This window comes from Cordyceps fumosorosea (assembly GCF_001636725.1).
Source record: "Cordyceps fumosorosea ARSEF 2679 chromosome Unknown scaffold_6, whole genome shotgun sequence".
In the NCBI taxonomy this organism is placed as follows: Eukaryota; Fungi; Ascomycota; class Sordariomycetes; order Hypocreales; family Cordycipitaceae; genus Cordyceps; species Cordyceps fumosorosea.
The window spans coordinates 1,078,752-1,099,195 of NW_017387306.1; the positions used below are offsets into that span (position 1 = coordinate 1,078,752).

The 20,444-nt window shown below is 56.0% G+C and overlaps 7 protein-coding genes across 7 annotated transcripts; 4 read left to right on the forward strand and 3 right to left on the reverse strand.

The window, feature by feature from the left end:
• Positions 1-336: 336 nt before the first annotated feature.
• ISF_03501 (Thiamin pyrophosphokinase, eukaryotic) lies at positions 337-1,318 on the forward strand (the record flags this gene model as incomplete). Its single annotated transcript, XM_018847107.1, has 3 exons — positions 337-472; positions 598-668; positions 740-1,318. The coding sequence occupies 3 exons, from the start codon at positions 337-339 to the stop codon at positions 1,316-1,318; spliced, it is 786 nt and encodes a 261-aa protein (XP_018705996.1).
• A 189-nt stretch (positions 1,319-1,507) lies between these two features.
• ISF_03502 (membrin) lies at positions 1,508-2,313 on the reverse strand (the record flags this gene model as incomplete). The annotated part of the gene is made up of 2 exons (XM_018847108.1): positions 1,508-2,248; positions 2,311-2,313. 2 exons carry the CDS (start codon positions 2,311-2,313, stop codon positions 1,508-1,510), a joined length of 744 nt encoding a protein of 247 aa, XP_018705997.1.
• A 1,531-nt stretch (positions 2,314-3,844) lies between these two features.
• On the forward strand, positions 3,845-7,735 carry ISF_03503 (general substrate transporter; the record flags this gene model as incomplete). The annotated part of the gene is made up of 4 exons (XM_018847109.1): positions 3,845-5,399; positions 6,281-6,319; positions 6,376-6,860; positions 6,932-7,735. 4 exons carry the CDS (start codon positions 3,845-3,847, stop codon positions 7,733-7,735), a joined length of 2,883 nt encoding a protein of 960 aa, XP_018705998.1.
• A 4,121-nt stretch (positions 7,736-11,856) lies between these two features.
• On the forward strand, positions 11,857-13,795 carry ISF_03504 (Oligopeptide transporter; the record flags this gene model as incomplete). Its single annotated transcript, XM_018847110.1, has 2 exons — positions 11,857-12,329; positions 12,388-13,795. 2 exons carry the CDS (start codon positions 11,857-11,859, stop codon positions 13,793-13,795), a joined length of 1,881 nt encoding a protein of 626 aa, XP_018705999.1.
• A 581-nt stretch (positions 13,796-14,376) lies between these two features.
• On the forward strand, positions 14,377-15,957 carry ISF_03505 (Major facilitator superfamily domain, general substrate transporter; the record flags this gene model as incomplete). The annotated part of the gene is made up of 1 exon (XM_018847111.1): positions 14,377-15,957. The coding sequence occupies one exon, from the start codon at positions 14,377-14,379 to the stop codon at positions 15,955-15,957; it is 1,581 nt and encodes a 526-aa protein (XP_018706000.1).
• A 265-nt stretch (positions 15,958-16,222) lies between these two features.
• On the reverse strand, positions 16,223-17,236 carry ISF_03506 (thymidylate synthase; the record flags this gene model as incomplete). The annotated part of the gene is made up of 2 exons (XM_018847112.1): positions 16,223-17,078; positions 17,151-17,236. 2 exons carry the CDS (start codon positions 17,234-17,236, stop codon positions 16,223-16,225), a joined length of 942 nt encoding a protein of 313 aa, XP_018706001.1.
• Positions 17,237-17,749: 513 nt separating this feature from the next.
• ISF_03507 (hypothetical protein) lies at positions 17,750-19,229 on the reverse strand (the record flags this gene model as incomplete). Its single annotated transcript, XM_018847113.1, has 3 exons — positions 17,750-17,948; positions 18,055-18,454; positions 18,509-19,229. The coding sequence occupies 3 exons, from the start codon at positions 19,227-19,229 to the stop codon at positions 17,750-17,752; spliced, it is 1,320 nt and encodes a 439-aa protein (XP_018706002.1).
• Positions 19,230-20,444: the final 1,215 nt, after the last annotated feature.

Here is a 20,444-nt window from a genome sequence, read left to right on the forward strand (position 1 = left end):
GGGGTTCGAGAAAAAAGTCGAGGAAGCAGTTCGAGTTCGATTGGTCAGCCAGCGTACTAGAAAAGTCCACTGCCTCCATCGCGGCAGCCCCGGCTCTGTCTCACAAGGCGCCACGCCGAAGATTAACCACTAAGTTTGTTTGCATTGGGTGAGAAGCCGGAGCCAGGATGAACTAATGCAAGCTGAAAGCTTGCCCAGATTAAAAAAGTAACTGAAAGATTAGGTGTCTCTTTGGAAGCTCGAAAACCTTGCATCAGAGCAGAACGAACAGCCAACCGCAAGCCAGAGGATTTATAGCTTTTGCATCTTGCTTGGCTTCTCTATCGCCCAATAGGAATGGCGTCCTCACCGGCGTTTGAGTGGCATCCTGCAAGGTACATGCAGGCCAGCGAGCTAGGTGACGACTTTGCTTTGCTTGTGCTCAACCAGCCGTTGAAGAACGGCACAACACTGCGGAAACTATGGAATAACTGTGAGTTCTTTCTTCTCTGATCAAAGGGGCGAGGTCGACCTGCGGTCGCATCTCTCGGGCGCAACTCACAGATACCTAACTACCCCGCGATGATGCTTGCGCTAACACGATGATCCCCATTACAGCGGCGGTGAGAGTCGCTGCCGATGGTGGTGCAAATCGCTTATATGAGCTGTCCTCATTCCAAGGGAAATTTGTGAGTTTTCCCTTCCTCCAGTGAAGTGGAAATGAAGTAAAGGATATTCATTTTGACATGGCTCAATACAGTCAAACCTCCAGGCCATCATTGGTGACCTGGACTCACTGTCGCCGACGGTCCGCGACTTTTACTCCTCGCAGCCACAGCCCGCCCAGGTCATCCACGACCGCGACCAGGAGAGCAGCGACTTTGGCAAGTCCGTCAAGTGGATTCGCGACTCCTACAAGATGGACATTGTCGCCCTCGGCGGCATCGGCGGCCGCGTCGACCAGGGCGTCAGCCAGCTGCACCACCTGTACCTCTTCCAGCCGGGCCCCGGCTACGACGCCGGCCGCATCTTCCTGCTGTCCGGCTCCAGCCTGACCTTCCTGCTCAAGGCCGGCCGCCACCGCATCCACGTCCGCGAGGAGGACGGCGAGCAGGACGTCTTCGCCAAGCACGTGGGCATCCTGCCGCTGCGCGAGCCCAGCCGCATCACGACAAGGGGGCTCGAGTGGGACGTGACGGACTGGCTGAGCCAGATTGGCGGCAGCCTCAGCACGAGCAACCACATCCTGCCGGACACCAAGCAGGTTGACATTGAGACAACAAAGGACGTGCTGTTTACGGTGGCTCTTCGACAGATTGACAATGAGGACGAGTGTTGAGGCTTAGGCCAGCGAGACCACCGTTGCAATATCAGTGAAATATACGAAAGAGATGTAATGAAATATAAATGAACGCTTTGAACGCTTTCCGCGATCTGTATATGCCATGTTGATTCCGAAATTACAACCTTGTACGCCACGCTCCGCATTCCCAAGTCAAACCTTCCCCCGACCCTGCGTTTCTCTCCGTCACCGCAGGTAGTGCAGCACCAGCCAGCAGAATCCAAAGAAGATGATGACGCCCGCCGCAAAGATCCACTTGTCCTCGCGCGCACGCCTCTCCACCATGCGGATCGTCTCGCCGCTGACGCCCAGCGTGTTTGCGACACTATACAGCCGCTTCTGCGTGTTCTTGAGCATCTCGCGCTGCTGGCCCAGGTCGCCCAGCACCGCCTGCCCGCGCGCGATGTAGTCGTCGAGCGCCTGGTTCGTGTGCGCGAAGAAGTTTTGCTCGCGGAACGCGTGTGCCTCGCGCGCCTCGTCCTGCGCCCCCGTCGTCATGTACGACGGCTGTCCACTGTTGGTGCTGGTGTGCCGGGGTTGAAACGTCGAGGAGGTGCTCGTTGTCGCGTTCGCGTAGGGGTTCTCCGGCGTGGAGGTGGCGTGGTAGGGTCGCCGGCCGAGGAGCTCGGTGCGGTTGTGCTGGTACTGCGCCTCCTCGCGCGCCTTCTTGAGGTTGTCGACCTGCCCACGGAAGGAGGCGAGGTCGTCGCGGAACCGCCGCACGCGCTCAAAGGCCTCCTCCTGCTTCTTGGGCACGATTTCCTGCCGCGCGAGGCTGTTGTACTCGTCGATGGCTTTGCTGAAGGTGGCCAGCGAGACGGACACGTTGCCGATTTCGGCCGCGGACGCCTCGCCCTTGGACTGCAAGGTCGACAGCTCGTTGTTGATGGACTTGCTCTGCCGCAGGGCGGCGTTGTACACGACGTTCTGCGAGGGATTAGAACTGTGAAGCAGATAAGTTTATTCCCGGGTCTGGCACCCAGACTTACCATTGTACTCTCTGGGGGTTGGAAATAAGCCACTGATAGATCTTTGGGTAGTCATCCAAGGTTCCATCCACACCTTGCGACAACAGCTTCACAAGGAGAGGCCACCTCAGTATCTCGGCGCGGAAAATTATCGCCCCGCCTCCCTAGCGAGTCATCGCCTCACTTACAACTACCACAAAAAAACAGATTCTTAATCTAAGTATCTGAAAAAATTAATTGATTACTCCTTGTATTTTTGACTTTGTTTTGCCCTTCTGGATTTCTATGTCGAGTTTGTGGTTGTGCAGGATAGCGCTATTACGATGTATGAACCATGGGGAAGTGAAGCATACTGGCGTTTAATTTTGAAAAGCCATCTTTACTACCTGTTGCATTTCGCTCAGCTTTGATAAAATAAACTTTGTTCTGGCAAATGACATCCAGTGTCTTTAAGAACCTGAAACAGTTGATAATTGCAATAATCTACCAGCCATGCTATGAATAATGGGAGCCTGGAGTAGCTACCAGGTATCCGAGCACGCTGGGGGATGAACAATCACAACGTCTATGATTTCGGGAGATGATGTGTTGAAATAATGTACAGACATATTACTTCAACGAGCAGAGGTGCGTTCTGTGGTCTTTTTTTGCCGTTCGCTTTGATATGCGGCCCGGAGCAATGACGCAGCGACGCCCGCAATCGCCCGATAGCTCATGAGCTATGCAACGGAACTACATCGCCAGTCGTCGAAGTTGGAGCTTTGACAAGGTAACTTGGTTTCAGTAAGACAAAATCTCGCGGCGTAATTATTTTGTATATAAAAGACAAATGGTTGAAGATCTATGCGTCGAAGTGTCTTAGCATCTACGGGGATTAAGGAAGTAGCCGAATGGGAAGATCAAGATCAAGACGCCGGCCATCAACGAGCCTGATCCGATTGCCGTTAAATATCCACACTAAGGAGAAACAAACGGCCCTGTTTGAAACCGATAGTTCCATTAAGTTGCAGCGGCCCCAGTGATAAAAGAGCGGTGTTGCAGCAAGTCCTCCGTTTGCCGGCCGAGCTCGGCGCCGATTCGGGCCCTGGACCGGTGCGCTAAACCTGTTGGAATGCCGCTTATTCCAGTGAATATTTCCAACACCGCCGACGTGATATGACGCTTTCCTTTCCTCAACCTTTAAAAACCTCAATATAGTACCGCATGTTTCTCATGGCGTTTGGCCGTACTTGTATCGCTACCCTTCTCGCCAACCCTCTCCCACCTACTTCCAGCAGACACTCGCCTGACAAGGGCCATCCGGCTCATATCCAGGTTATGCAGTCGCCACATTGTGGTGGACAAGAAAACAAGGCACATTTATAGGAGTCTACACCGTCATATCAACACCATCTTCGCGATTTGCAACGCAGATAAGGGGATTTGTACCTGTTGGAGCGACTCGGTTTCCTCGTCTCCTCCCAGAATCGTCTACCAGTTGTTGCTAAAGCGTGTGTCAAGACGCACCATACCAGATTACAATTAACATCAACATTTACATTATACACAGAGCGAGATGGGGACCGGGGCTCATTCAGATAATGAGCTGCAGCAGGCAGAGCTCGACCCCGTGTCGCCGTCGTCGCCACCGCATCCTTCCGCCACCGCCGCCACCAACGACGACGAAAAGCTGCCCATCCAACGCACCAACTCGCGCGCCCCGTACTCTGTGCACTCCAAGACGGTGAAGCGGCTGCTCGTGCTGGGCGCCGCCTGCACCGCGCTCTTCTCGCCCATCTCCGCGCAGATCTACCTGCCGGCGCTGATCCCCATCGCGCACAGCCTGCGCGTCAGCGCCGCCCAGGTCAACCTGACCATCACCACGTACATGGTCTTCCAGGGCGTCACGCCCATGTTCGTCGGCTCGCTGGCGGACGCGGGCGGCCGCCGGCCCGCGTACGTGGCGTGCTTCGTCGTGTACCTCGCGGCCAACGTCGGGCTCGCGCTGGCGCCCAACTACGCGGCCGTGCTGGCGCTGCGCTGCCTGCAGTCGGCCGGGTCCAGCAGCACGGTCGCGCTGTGCACGGCCGTCGTGGCGGACGTGGTGACGTCGGCGGAGAGGGGCCAGTACGTCGGCTTCACGGTGCTGCCGACCGTATTGGCGCCCTCGCTGGGGCCCGTCCTGGGCGGCGTGCTGTCGCAGTATCTCGGCTGGCGCTCGATCTTCTGGTTCCTTGCGATCTCCGCCGGCGTGGCCCTCGTCCTGATCCTCGCCTTCCTCCCGGAAACGTGCCGGCGCATCGTCGGAGACGGGTCCGTTCCGCCGCCGCCAATCTACCGATCTGGCCTTCAAGTGATCCGCCTGCGCAAGGAGAACCGCAGGGCTGAGGAGGAAGCACCCGACCTGGAGGGAGCCTCCGGAGCACCACCATCCGAGGCCACCGAAGCCAAGTTCAAGTTCAAGCCGCCCAACGTCCTCGAGGCCGTCATGATGCTCTTCCGGCGCTCGTCCGGCCTCCTGCTCTGGTCCAGCAGCATCATCTTCGCCGGCTTCTACTGCATCTCCGCCGCCATGCCCGCGCTCTTCCACAGCCGCTACCACCTCGACGAGACGCAGGTCGGGCTCATGTACCTGCCCATCGCGGGCGGCTCCATCGTCGCGGCGCTCGTCGTCGGCCGCGGCATGACCTGGAACTACAAGCGGTACTGCGCGCTCGCCGGTGTGACCTTTGACCGCAGCCGGCAGATGGACATGTCCGACTTTCCCATCGAGCGCGCGCGCCTCGAGATCGGCATCCCGCTGATGCTGCTCGCGGGCACGTGCCTCATCGCCTGGGGATGGGCGGTGCACTTCCACGCGCACATCGCGGTGCTGTGCGTCATCATGTTCTTCTTGGGAATCGGCCTGATCGGCATGACCAACTCGATGAACGTGCTGCTGGTGGACATGCACCCAGGCAAGGCCGGCACGGCGACGGCGGCCAACAACCTGACGCGGTGTCTGGTGGGCGCGGGCGCCACGGCGGCGATTGTGCCGCTGGAGAGGGCTATTGGCGTCGGAAAGGCGTTTTCGATTGTGGGAAGCCTCTTCTTCATCTGTCTTACACCGCTGGCTTTACTGGCGTTCAAGGGTATGAGATGGAGGCAGATACAAAAGAAGGAACATTGACATGTGATATGAAGCAAGTCGATAGAGATGATCTTGGTTAAAAACTCTGCATAAAGCCATCATAGTAGTAGCGAAATAACTATTCTAATTTTTTATTCGAAAATTCTACCATTACGTGTCTCAGGTGCCCTCACGACTGTACCGACTGCACTAATTGACCGGCCCCCCATTTTCCACTCAACAAACTCTGAGCTGCTGTGGCGGATTGCCTCGCAACGGAAGGCACTGCGCGACATGCAAACTGAAGGAATTTTCTTCAGCGAGATAAATCATCATCACATGTCTTACCAAGAGCGCAGGAAGTCTCCAATGAGATTTTAAACCGTGCCGGGCACAGTTACAATTACCGCCGTAGCCTGGGGAGGATCAGATCACGACAGACTTTTTTCTACGCGTCTCTCAAACCTGAAGCCGCTACAGGCACTCGAAAGAGGACTCGCATGGCTGGCGGTGCAGAAACCCGATGATAATGGGTCGAGAGCTGGTCATAGTTGCCATTGATGGACTTCATCTCCTTGGCCAGACTCTGGGGGCCGCGGCCGTGGCGCTCGCGACGCTCCTCGCTGCCGTCGTCGTCCACCGCCTGTTCTTGAGCCCGCTTTCTCGCATTCCGGGGCCAAAGTTGGCAGCTGTGTCAAACATCTGGCATGCGTTCCATGCAAGAAATGGAACTACGGCTGCGATGGCAAAACAGCTACATCGACGGTATGGGCCAGTCGTCAGGGTTGGGCCGAACGAAGTGTGGTTCAACACGAAGGAGGCCTATGATCATATATACAGCAAGTACCCCTTTTAAATATGCACACATTAGTGTATGTGAATGAAGAGGCTGACAGTGTGTAGGCGCGGGAGTTCGAGGATATGAAAAGTCAGACTTTTATTGTATGGACCCGAAGAGCCCAGGCCACCAAGACGCGACGTCCACTAACTTTTGATAGTGGCAACAGCACTTATGAGACCGCGTATAGACTGGCGGTTCAAAGTCGACTTTGAAGACAATCTTGACCTACTCTCTGAGATGGACATGCACCGCTATCGATTACAGCGCCGCCTCATCGGGCGAGTCTACAGGACGGCCAATGTGCTCCGCCATGAACAAGCCCTCGACAGAGCACTGGGAGATGTCGTCGGTAGGCTTACCTCCATCAAAGGTGTAGAGATTGACTTGACAGAGTGGATGCACATAATAGCTGTGGAATCGCTTGGCGCCGTGGTCCTGTCCTGGTCGCCAGGCATGATCAAGGCCGGAACAGATCGCGACACCAGCAACCAAAGCTACCTTGGCTGGCGCCGCAAGTCCGTGTTCGGACTGTTCCCCCTAATAACCAAGCTCGAAGTTAACTATAAATGGATCGGAAGGATCTTTGGTACTCTTTGGGGTATCACATATCAGACCCCCAAGGGCTTCAAGCCGTTCTTCCCTGTACGTCAATTACATGCCTCATTGCCGTCCCAGCCAGTTGCCAACACACATGCTTATCAGGGAGATAATAGGAAGTCTCGAGAAAAGTGGCTCGACGGATTAAGAACGCCTCGAACCCAACCGCCGGCCAGAGGCAAGATCTCCTCGCAGATTTGATTAAGCTGCACGAGGACAAGCCCGAGTTCACGGAGATGTATCTGCGGAAGATGGCCATCACCAACTTTGGCGCTGGGCATGAGACTCTTGCCTCGACCCTGACTGCCGTCATGGCCATGCTGGGGGCACACCCAGACGTACAAGAGGAAGCAAGGCGAGAAATTCGCTCCAAAAAGGCGGCAAAACCACAAAAGCCTGGCAGCTGCATCGCCTATACGGATTGCCTGGAGCTGTTGTACACTCGCGCCGTCATCCGGGAGGCAATGCGCCTCTACCCTGTCATCGGTATGAGCCTGCCGCGCGTTGTACCTCGTCATGGCAGTGGGCTGAACCTCCATAGCTTTCACATCCCACCCGGCACAACCGTGGGTTGCAACCCCGTTGCGCTGCACCGCAACCAAGACATTTGCGGCCCGAACCCCGACGCGTTTGACCCTCGCCGCTGGGTCGTCAGCGGCAGCAGCAGCGCCGAAATTGACGAGGGACGCGTCCGAGCTCTGGAGCGATACAGTCTCAACTGGGGCGGGGGGTCGCGGACGTGTCCCGGGAGGCAGGTGGCCGAGATGATTGTGCTCAAGTGCGTTGTGTGCCTGCTTGAAAGGTTCGAGGTTCTCACCGCCGACCCAGTGCCCGAGGACCACGGCCCGACGTACTTTCTGGCCATGCTGACAGGGGTCCGCGTAAGATTTCTGTCCACGGAGGAGGGGGGATTAAAGTGAAGAGAGGTGAAGCTCGCCTAGGCCTGGTCTGCTCTCGTTTGTTTTGCTATTTGTAGTTGTCATTACGCAAAAGATGGCGGCAGTTGGTTTGCAAGGCTGTGCGAATGCTTGGCGTTACGCCTCTACTGTGCAGAGCTGTACAGATACTTTGCATTGAAATGAGCACACAAAAACGTGGCCGCCCAGCTTAGTAATCGCGTACTCACTCTTTCCGAGCCGACGAGAGCGCATCAATCCGAGTAGAAGCAAGATACCACCAAGACATTAGCTAGGTGCTAGGCTAGCCGTCAACCACACAGCCGAGTTTGTCCTCGAAGGCCTTACCCAATGGTCAGGAGGTGGAGAAACTGCGTTCGCCAAGCCGGGGGGCTGTCGGCCATTTCTTCCCTCTTCACAATGGGATGAGACGATGACTAAAAATGTGGTGTTGCAGGGCTCACATCTCCAAACTGCGATACCAGGTTGCAAATAGGCTCGACAATTGTGCGCTGCGTGGTCTAGGAAACGTTAACAGCTCACCTGGTAGGCGATGCAAAGCTGCGTGCCAATTGAGTAGAAATGCCCTCTACTCATATGAGAGGTCACAAGCATAGACTTTGTGTGCTTCAAAACTTGGTGGCAACATGCAACATCTCCTGGTGCAGGCTAGTTAGCACACAAATCTCTTGCGTCTTTTTACTAGGCCCCCTTGGTCGCTAGCCCAACGCCATGTTTACATGGACAGTTGACCCATTATCACGTTGGCGACTATTTTGCTTGGCGTTAGCAACAGGAACAACTCATGCGAGTGGGCAAGTTGGCTGGCGAGGCTGGGTCCTGGACCCGTCCATTTGTTTGATGGCTGATAGCCGTATTTGATGCGTGGTTCTTTTTGCTAACAAGCGAAATGGTGATCGCTGCAACGGATGCCGAGCCGACTTGCAATGGCGCGCCACGACGCACCCAGCTGAGGCTAGCAGAGGCGGCCTTTTCCTTCTCTATCCGCCGCTGCCCGTTTCTTCATGGAGGGGCGGAAGAATTAATAACAACGTTGAGCTAGTGAGTGCTTGCAACACGCGAGGACAGGTTCTAGCTGAGATCGTGGAGGTGAAACAGGGCTAGTCAGCGGGTTGAAGTTGTCGCAGGAGGGCTTCCCCATGGGCCCCCAGAACTGTGGAAGAAGAACGGGGTGTTGCTTAGTGGAAATGATTGAGTAATGGAAATATGTCAGATGAAGTCAGGCAGATAACCTTGCTGCGTGACAGGTCATCATCTTGATTATCATTTCTCATGGGCATGTTTCGCGGGTGCTCCGTACACACGGCCGAAATGACTGGTCCATATGGTTACATTCACTCCCGCCTCGCCCCAGCTGAATTTGACGGCCATGAAGCCGACACCGTGGCCGGCGCGGTAATGATGGCGCGGTCGAAGGACGCATTCTGGTACATACGCGCAGTCTCGTTTTGGCTATGTACAGGCAGGCCGCATTTGCAGAGCACAAGTTACCACGGCCAATCGGATTTGTCGGGCGGGTTTAACATGTTGACAGCGGATATTCTTGGAGACTGATGAACTTGCCAAGCTGGCTGCGAAATGCCGCGTCGGGCCACGACCGGTTGCCGGTCTTGGGTCTTGGCTTCGCTGCATTTGGGTTGATCAACAGATCGTTTCCAGTGTGAAGATGCGGGCTAACGAAGGCGCTTGAGAAGCCAACAAGAAGCGAGCCCAACTGCTTGAGTGGCATATGCAATAGGCGACTGAACACAGCCGAACGATAACGAAATCAAACCAACAGAATGGGAAGAGCAATGTCACGCCACCAGTGATACGTAGTGCCGTGGCAGATACTGTTCAATGACACCGTATCAAACGAGAAATGGATGCATTTCCATAAGCTTTTTTATGATTCTTGATGGTCTTATCTCCTGGTTTTCTCAGTGCCCCATAGTTAATTGATGGCGTGCGAGAGGAAGCTCACAACCACGATGTCAAGGATCAAGGATGTCAGTCGATGTGTTCCGCGACCAACAACAACTCTGTACCTTGCATAAAAAGGTGGTAGCACATGGTAATGTGTGGTAACACAAGATTGAATCGGCGTGTGGGACCGCGAAACATGTGTTGTTGTTGTTGTTGTCTCGGCAGCCTCCAAGCGGACGAGGCGGCGGCGACGGCGACGGCGACGGCGAGCCACGGCTAAAATTATCACTAAACTAACTTTTAAGCTTGGCGTTTAGCGCACAGTAGCTCAGTGGGCCTTTAGTGTTACGTGCCGGGGCAGGGCATCGGACAAGGCACCGTCGGAATACCAGGTAGATGTCTAAGTTAGCGGAGTGGGGGGAAACATGGTAATAACTCATGGCAGAGGGAGCATAGCCTCCTCGCCTTGTTTGGGATGACTGGATTATGACTAGCGAACACCTGTTGCGCATACGAGCTTGGTTCAGCCGTACTAGATAATTGAAACCTGCGCGTTTATTAGCAGACGGAAGAACGCACCTGGACTTGGCTGTTGTACGCATAACTCGCTACCGACAACATTGTGGCGTCGGCCATGGAATCTGCATCCATCGCGCCCCCAAAGGAACACTAACCCGTGGCTGTCGGAGGAAAAAAGTGCCACTGGCAAATCGACTGAAGGAGATTTCGCTGTTTCGGGCAAAGCGAGAATCCATCGCCACTCTGGACTCGACCGTTTGGCGCTCGCGGTCGCCGGTTCGAGATCACGGGGCTGCGAACAGTTCAACTTCCTTGCATTTGATGACACGCACGGAGAAAGCACTTCTGGCGTGGGTCTGGGGAATTACAATGCAAGCCATGTGTTTGGCTAGCGCGCGCGAGGGTGTGATGATGTTGTTAACGAGCCCTGTGCCCAAGTCAGGAGGGATGTAGCAAGCTGGCAATTTTGTTCGCTAATAACTAATAATAACCACAGAAAGATATTTACTTGAATGGCATATCTCGGAGAAGGTGACCAGACATGATGTTCGCCTCAGAGAGAAGTAACTATGGTAAATGGCTTAGCTGAACGCCTGGGATGGTGAGCGGGCTGACAGAATTGGGAGGAAGACTGCGACAGGTCAGCCAACCACGTAGTCAATATTGACTTCAGTTCAGTTGATAAAATACTGATGATGAGCACGGGGAACAGAGCGAAATAGGTTGCTTGTGTCGATGGAACATTGCTCGTTTGATTCAGCCAACAGCCCCAGCGCGGGTGTGGGTTCACGCAGTGGCCTGCCCCAGTTGGCCATCTTGCCTGCTTGTTTTCTGGCCCCGCAGCATCTCTCGCCTCGCCTGACTGACCAAGTCCCTTCCTGTCTTTCTCTCCTCTCCCTCTCCCCTCTCCCCTCTCCCCTCTCTTCTCCTCCATCCTCCAAAACAACCGACGGAGATTATCGCTGGCAGGCCGCGTTTCCGAGATGGCTTCCATATTGTCACCGACGGCTACGCCGCCACTCAATACACACCAACAAGAAATTTTTTTCAAACCACAATTTCACACCACCAACAACACATGTGGCTGCCCAGCCATCGCCACGCCACGCCACCAACTGCCATCGTGTCCCAGCTCAGCCAAGCTAGACACAACTCGGCGGTTGACTTCACACCATCTCCTCCTCCACAAAACCATATTTCTTCTTGCAAATCTATCACCTTCAACGCCCCGCTGCAACCTCTCGGCACTTCTCCACCCGACTTGCTCTCGGCCCTTGTAACCATTCTATTCTCAGGCCTTGCGGTACGGAGAAGTTTCTAAAGGTTCTTTTGTTCAGCCACCGTCCCGCCAGTCTCGAATAGGAATCCCCTCCGCCGCTTCAGTCTTGGCTTTCTCAGACAACTCACTTACAATCTAGGATTTTCGTTGAGCCCTGAAAACCTGGTCCCTCTTCCCCAGAGCGCTTATCATGTCTCTAAAACAGTAAATGGACTGCCTACCCTACCATGTCGTACATATTTAATAAGAGGCACCTAGCCCCCATCTTGTGACCCCTTGCTTCCTTGGTTTAAGAGCTTCCTTCATCCCCCCCCCCTCTCTTCGTCGACTCAGGCTTGTGCTTGTTATAAGCAGAACTCGAGGGCCCCCCACTACCTTGACACTGAGCAAGACAACCTCAGCACTCTGAGGGGACTTGATTATGACTACCACTATCAATCTTGACAACGACGCCGTTGCACGCGCCGGTCTCGCGGATCCCGAAACTCACGGAATCCACAAGATTGAGAATGAGCCGCACCAGGATGACCTCGTTGAGGAGAAGCGCCAACATGCTTTGAGCGTTGATCAGCACAGTGTGACCACGGACGATAACGATTGGCCCGGCAAGCCAACTGAAGAGCAGCAGCGCACACTGCGCCGTGTCTCTGGCAAGATCAAGTGGTCTATGTGGACGATTGCCTTTGTTGAGTTGTGCGAGCGTTTCTCCTACTACGGATCTGCCGTTCTCTATACCAACTTTGTCAACCACAAACTGCCTAACGGCTCGACTACCGGTGCTCCTCTCCCTGGTGACCCTCACCCGCAGGCTGGAGCCCTTGGCATGGGCCCCAAGGCTGCTCAGGGTATTAGTCTTTTCAACCAGTTCTTTGCCTACATCATGCCTCTTCTCGGGTACGTATCAAACCCCGACTCATGCATCGTGGATCCCTACTGACGCGCCATCTTGCAGTGCCTGGATTGCTGATGCTCGCATGGGCCGCTTCTGGACTCTGCATCTGGCCATAGGCATTGCCATCATTGCCCACGTCGTCCTCGTTGCTGCTTCTGCCCCCAATGTCATCATTCATAAGGACTCTTCCTTTGCTGCCTTCATCATCGGTCTCCTCTGTCTCTGCGTCGGCACTGGCTTTTTCAAAGCCAACGTCTCTCCTCTTCTAGCTGAGCAGAACGAAGACACTCGCATGCGAGTTGAAGAACGCAATGGCGAGCTTGTCATCGTGGACCCCGCCATCACCAACACACGTATCTTTCTCTACTTCTACTTCTGTATCAACATCGGCTCACTATCCGGCCAGATTGGTATGGTGTACGTTGAGAAGTATGTTGGGTTCTGGCTCGCCTTCCTCATCCCCACTGCCCTCTTCCTTCTTGCCCCCTTGGTCCTTTGGTCCCAGAAGAAGAACTACAAGCTCAGTCCCCCGACTGGATCTCTGCTCGAGAAGTTCCTCAAGATGTGGTTCTACGTCCGCAAGAGGTCCAAATCTATCCGCCACTTCAACTGGGATGTCGCCCGCCCATCCAAGGTTGCAATCAACGAACGCCCAGCCTGGATGACCTATGACGATGCTTGGGTTGACGAAGTCCGCCGTGGTCTGATGGCCTGCAAGGTTTTCCTCTTCCTGCCGGTCTTCTTCCTCCCTTACAACCAGATGACTGGTAACTTGACCACTCAGGCCAGTACCATGATGCTGCACGGAGTCCCGAACGACATTATCCAGAACCTGAACCCCATTTCTATTGTCATTATGATCCCCATCTTTGACCATGTCCTCTACCCCGGCCTCCGTCGCATCAATCTCCCGTTCACCCCCATCAAGAGAATGACTGCCGGTTTCTTCATGGCTACCCTAGCCATGGTTGCCTCGGCTGTCATGCAATACTACATCTACCAAAAGAGCCCTTGCGGCTGGCACGCCAACGGCACCATTATCAACTCCCAGGGCGAAGAGGTCAACTGTCCTCCTGCTGACATTAACGTCTGGGCTCAGTCCCTTCCCTACATCTTCATTGGTATCGCAGAAATCCTCACCAACGTCACTTCGTACGAGTATGCCTTCTCCAAGGCTCCTGAGAACATGAAGTCGTTGGTCATGAGCGTCAACCTGTTTATGAGCGCCATCTCTGCTGCCATTGGCCAGGCGTTTACTCCTCTGTCTGGCGACCCTCTTCTCGTCTGGAACTACACTTCGGTCTCCGTCATTGCCCTTGTCGGAGGTATTGCATTCTGGTTCTGCTTCCGCCATCTCGACGCTGATGAAGACAGCTGGAACATGATCAAGAAGTCCGAGTTTATCGGCCATAACCAGCCTGGCGTGACCAAGGCTGTCGATCTGGAGCACAACAATGAGCACGAGTAAAAGTATTCTTGATGAAAAAGAAACGAATGTTGGGATTCTGAGCATGATATCGATGTATTCCTATTTCAAGTATATTCAGCTATTACAAAATAACCATACCCATTTGATTTCATTATCGTTCTCAATTTATTCTTTACATCCCTGGTTCTTCTCGGGCCAAGGCCGCAGGGGCGGGTACAGACCTAGGCAGGGTTAAATGAGGCTGTAGAGCACTAGAACTGGCACTAGAATGCAACGGCACCATCCTACCTATTTTCATTCAGCGCCTTGGTGTTCATTTTTTTTTTTTGTTGAATTCTCTTTCGCGGCCTCTGCGAAAGAAGTTTTTTTTTTTCAGGCAGTCTTACTCGAAAAGCCATTCTGTGGTTACCCGACGCCTTGCATTACGATAGCATGCGGCTGGCGTGGGAGGGGGGGCAATTGCCCGAGCCCAGCCCAAGCCGTACACGCTGTAAGTCGCCGGAGACGGCCAACAGCCAAGTAGCCGTCTTGCTGCTCACCGCACATATTAACGCTGCTTTCGCTTCCTTTTCGCAGCTGGATTTTTGGAGTTTTGCACAACAAGCCATGCATCATCAAAGATGGCGCTACAACCATCCAAGATGCCCGAAATGACCAAGGTCGCGGCCGTCGGGAGATACGGCATCCCAATATCCACATCAACGGCCGAACCGGAGTGCACCTCCTCACCGACACCGCCAGGCGACTCGAGCATCCTCAAACGAACGACGACAACGCCCCCCCCACACCCGACTGCGTTAGAGGAGAAGCCGACGACGCACGGCCCACGGCCGCCGAGCAACGACGCCGTGCAGCAGGCAGGCGTCGTGGCGGCCATCAACGCCGCGTACGACTGGACCGGCCCGTCGGACCCCGACGACCCGCGCAACCTGCCCGCCTCCGCGCGCGCGCGCCTCTGCGCCGCGCTGACGCTGCTCGCCATGGTCGGCACCCACAACCTGGGGCTCGCGTGCGGACCGCTGGTCGGCGGGCCGCTGTCCGAGTTGTGCGGGCGGCGCGCGGTGGTGCTGTGCGCCGCGCCGGCGTTCATGCTGTTCGTGCTGGGCGGCGCCCTGGCGGGCGGGATCGCGGGGCTGGCGGCGTGCCGCTTCTTCGCGGGCGTGTTCGCGGCGCCGCTGATCAACAACGCGCCGGCGACGATGCTGGACCTGACGCCGCCGCGGTGGCGCGGCACGGTGCTCGGCGTGTACTACACGGTGCCGTCGCTGGGCGCCTCGTTGGGGCCGCTGGTCGGCGGCTTCCTGGTGCAGGCCGGGGGCTGGCGCTGGACGCAGTGGGCGTCGCTGGCGCTCGCGGGCGCGTGTTACTTGCTGGCGGTGCCGTGCACCCGCGAGACGTACAAGAAGATCATCCTGCGGCGGCGCGCGGCGCGTCTCGGTCTGCGGGATTCGGCGTCGCAGCGGACGTCACCCGGGCGCGCGTTCCGGCACTTCGCGACGACGCTCGTGCAACGCCCGCTGCACATGCTCTGCACGGAGCCGATCGTCGCGCTCGTCAGCCTGTACTGCGGATTCCTGTTCGCGCTGCTGTACACGTTCGTCGTGGCGGTGCCGTGGATCTTCACGCGGTACTACGGCTTCCCGGAGCCGCTGGCCTCGCTATCCTTCCTCGGCCTCATCGTCGGCACACTGTCGGCGTCGATCCCGCTCGTCGGTCTCGACGTGTACTACTACCAGCCGCGGCTGCTTCGCTGGCAGGCCGAGCACGACGACGAGGACGGCACGCCCTTGCCGTCGGAGCACCGCCTCATCGGCGCGCTGGCGGGGAGCTTCCTGCTCCCGCTGTGCCTTTTTGCCGCTGCGTGGACGGCAGAGGCACGCGTGCATTGGATCGTGCCCATCATCTTCCAGGGCTGCATCATGTTCACGTCCATCCTCGTCTATAGCAGTGCGAGCCTGTTTATGCTCGACGCGTACGGCCCGCTCTACGGGGCGTCTGCGTCGGGCGCCGCCATGATGACCCGGTATGTGCTCTCGGCGGCGTTTCCGCTGTTCGCACTACAAATGTACGAAGCGCTCGGCGTGGGCTGGTCGACGACGCTGCTGGGCTGCGTCGCACTTGTCATGGCGCCAATTCCGTGGTGTTTTTGGATGTTTGGTGCGCGCATTCGTAAACGCAGTCGGTACGAGACTAGTGTATAAATCCAATGTTGAGCATAAAGTATATGAATATGGACTCGGGATGTGTCGCGGTAGGAAGAAGTGTATCTGTGTCAAACGCTGGTTAGCAGTGGGCTAAAGTTTTGCTGGCAGAACCTCATCCTCTACAAAGGGAGACAAAGGACGCATAGTATTAAAATTCAATTGCCTTCGTAAGTGAATCGTTTGTACGGTGTAGCACTAGTTGATGGGATGCTATAAATGCCAGTAATAATACACAACCCGGGCCTCGAGTCCCGCCAGCGTCCTAGACGGACATCTTCATCGCAATCGTCTTGTGGGGGTCGTAGCCCTGGACGACAAAGTCCTCGACCTTCCAACCGTCGATGCTACCGCCCTTTTCGCGCGCAATCTCAAGCGTCGGAAACTCTCGCGGCTCGCGCTCGAGCTGCACCTTGAGCGCCTCGACGTGGTCCATGTAGACGTGCGTGTCGCCCATGACGTGCGTCAGCGACCCGGGGACCAGGTCGCACACGTGCGCGAGCATGTGCGTCAGCAGCGCGTAGCTCGCAATGTTGAACGGCACGCCGAGGCCCATGTCGCACGACCGCTGGTACAGCTGACAGTGCAGGTGCCCCTTGACCTCGCCCCCTTCCTCCTCCCCGCCACCACCGCCACGCGGGAACGACACGTAAAACTGCGCAAACATGTGGCACGGCGGCAGCGCCATGAGCTTGAGGTCCGCCGGGTTCCACGCGGACAGGATGATGCGGCGGTCGTACGGCTTGTTGCGCAGCTTGTCGACGACGTCGGCGAGCTGGTCGACGCCCTGGCCAGCGTAGTCAGTCTCGGCGTCGACGTAGGCGGCGCCAAAGTGGCGCCACTGGAAGCCGTACACGGGGCCGAGGTCGCCGACCGCGCGATGGCCCAGCCCCGCGCCGTCGAGGAACTCGCGCGATCCGTTGCCGTCCCAGATCTTGACGCCGGCCGCGCTCAGCGGCAGCGACGAGGTGCTGCCCGCCACGAACCACAGCAGCTCCGCCACCACGGCGCGCGTGAAGACGCGCTTGGTCGTCAGAAGCGGCAGAACCGGCGTGCCATTGTGGTTGAGTGAGAACTTAAGCGGTCGCGGGGCGAAGATGGAGAGTGTGCCGGTACCGGTGCTGTGGGAGGCGAGTGTCTCGTTAGCTGCCTGGCTGGCGTTTGCTAGGTAGAGGCGGATGCACTACACGTACCGGTCTGGTCGATGCTCTCCTGTTTCTAGAATCTCGCGGACGAGATCCAGATATTGGTGTTCTTCATGCACTTTTGTCTGTGTCATCTTGGAGGGGTAGTTACTGTCTGGTGTTGGATGAAAGTGTGAAGCTGGGAGACGCGTCGCGGGGCTTCGAGGACGCGTAGAGTGCGAGCCCCACCTGCAACAATGACACAACCAAGTGCCTTCGGTACAAGTTTAAAGGTCTATGAAAGCTTATCAATCTGAGTCTTAAAATTTTGATATCTTTTAAAATTTCATCGCTTAAACTGGGACAGCAATCTACTGTTCCGCTCGTTCACACAGAACTTAAAATGGTCTCCCGGCACATTGCTCACCCGCGCCTCTGCCCATTCCGTCTCCCCGCAGTTCTTCACACCTGATTAATCTTGTACCATGATTAATACTAATTTTGCTCAAAGCCAAAATCGGGTCACTAGGTCGCTATCATTCGTTTCTCTATCCTCTATAGGTAACGTATTCGAAAAATTGAAAAGCCACAACAAAACGCCACAGCGCCTGCAAAGTAACAAGTGTAAACAGCACGACTACACCCGCATCGCCAGTCAACATCGGCACCTATCCCTGCTTCACTTTGGCCTGCACAATCTCAACGCACTCGTTGGGGTCCTCAAATACGTGCCATGCCTCCCTGGGAATGTCTTTGAACGCCTTCTCGAACCGCGCCGGCTCGTTTTTCTCACCAAGCCCAAACATGGCCGTGTCGGTCGCCTTGCGGATGAGGATGAGACGAATCCAGCCCGGAAACGTGCGATATCTATCACGTTATACGCGTTAGCAAATTCACCTGTATACTAAGAAGAAACCAAAAGAAGAACAGTCACTGGGGGTAAAGGATGGCTGCAGTCACTTCCCACACGTACATTTCTCCATATGCTTCCGGGTCCGACTGCGTCGAGTCGCCAATGACAATCATCTTGCGTTTGGGCAGCCAGCCGTGAATCTTCTTCATCCGGTCCACCTTGTACTCCTCGGTGCCCATCGTCAGGGCCGCCAGCAGCCCCGCAATCGTCCGCCAGCTCGTGTCGCGCAGGATCAGCGTCCCGGGCGGGTAGTGCGCATCGCGGAATTCGCGCAGGAACGGGTACAGGTTGTATGGCGACGCCGACAGGTAGAACCACGGCGTGTCCGTCTTGAGTATGCCGTCGATGGATTTATACAGTTCTGGCATACCGGACACGGCACGTGGCTCCTCCACAAACGTCTCCCGAAGGATGCCGATGGGGTCGCTGGTCGTCGTGACTTTGATGGTGTCGTCGATATCTACAGCAAAGGTCAGCAACAAAAAAAATCTTTAGCGTTGCGTGCTAATAGTACCTGAGATGACGCTCCAGCCAGTCGGCCCGGCGTAGTAGGTCTGCATGCCAAGCAGGCCCGGCACGCCGCTGGGCAGCCCACCAGCGGTCGCCTCGACGCTCGCGCCTTTGGAGTGGCTCGCGACGGGCATCACGTTTGAGCTGACGCCGTTGAAACCCGTGGGACCTAGCTTGATTGTCCTCCGCCCGGAGCCCTTTTGCGCAACCGTCACCGTCTTGGCCGCGCGCACGTCCCAGACAAACGGAATCAGGCGCGCCTGGATCGTCTTGCGCTCCTCGGCGTCGTCCGCAATGCCCAGCACGCGCGCGACGCCCGCCACGGCGTCGACCAGGTGCGAGCGCGGCTCCTCCTCGAAGACGGCGGCGACGAACTCGGCCTCCCACGACGATGAGAAGCGGCTGCTGCCGGTCCGGTAGGCCGTGTTGTCGAGAAGCCAAACGACGTCGCCGCGGGCTACCGGGCGCGGTCCGAGAGGGTTTAGACGACCCAGGAAGCTGAGCGCGCCGGCGAGGCTGAGGCGGGTTGTGAAGCCGGGGGTGAGGCTGGTAACGGCGGCGGCGCTGGCGGCGGCGAGTTTCTGGGGGTCGGGCAGGTCGGCCTCGACCTGGTCAAAGTTGTTTTGCTTGCGCGTTCGTCTCTGCATGTCGGCAGCAATAGCCGAGGGACTAAAGAGAGGTTCTTGCTGTTGCTTCTGCTGGGAGTGGGAGTTTGTTTCGTCCATGATGGGCAAGAGACGGGGCGCGTCCCGAAGACACGCGCGATTGAAATAGGGTAGAGAGGCAACAAGCCGCTTTCGTGCCAAGGGTTGTGACTCCAACGTAATGACGGGTGACGAGCTGAGTGCACCGTAAAGCTCGGGCGATGCCAGGCAGCGAGAGTCAGGTGGAAGTTAAGAAGGAACAGGCGACCGTAAGAAGAGCAAGATAGGTAGTAGATAGCCGTATTAGTAGAAGGTCAGGAGTTGCAGGAGGACGAAAGTATGTGGCTGAAAGGCTGTTCGCGCGAGGCGAGGCCAACTCTTGACCTCGTCACATGAGGAGTGCGGCTGGGAGAAGGAGGTCAAGGAGGCGGAGGCGGAGGCGGAGGGGGGCACTTGCACTTGGCATTTGTTGTCGTTTGACCTTCAGCTTTGTGACGATCTTGATGGGGCTGGTGGATGTGGATGGATGGATGGGGATAGGATGGGGATGGGCTGTCAGCCTTGCATGAGCCTCGAGATAATCTGGGGTGCAGCATGCAGTCTCACAGTTGCGGCATTGTCTCAGAAAGGATGTCCTTTCAAATTTTGTGCCGATATTGGATTTCAAGTGTTAGTTTACGTCGAGCAGTTGCAAATACAGAATACAATGCTGCACTTGTCACGGGCCGTGCCTTGCATCTTAGCGCGGCCTCCAAAAGGGGGGGGGTGGAGTTGACGGAATGCTCAAATAACCTTCTTCACTCTATAGGAGGTGTTTCAAAAAGAAAACCCCTGGACACCGGCTATTAGTTGGCAATTTATTCTTCTTATCCAAGTTTTCTTTGATTTTACTCTATAAGCCTTAATACAGCAAAGTTAGTATTGTACAGTCCACAGCGCGCGCGTGGCCTCGTGCCAAGTCAGCCTGAAGCCATTATATTTAGTGGTCACATGCCCTGGCGTCGCTGTATCTGCCCTTGCTGCTACAAATTGAGTTGCATTATGTACGACGTATAGCGTGAACAGGAAAAAAGGATATGATGACGTCTTATCGTCCTGAATTTTTCTTTTTCTTTTCTTTTTTTTTTGATTTTCTGTATAATATTCTTACCACTGGGGCCCAGGCTCGCGCGCCCCCCCCCCACAACCCGCCCCATTGTGCTCCAAGGCGGCGGGGTCCAGCGCCACCCCCGGATTACGCCCAGGAAATGGAAGCGACCATAAACCAAAAACTATCTTCCACACATCTTCCTCTCT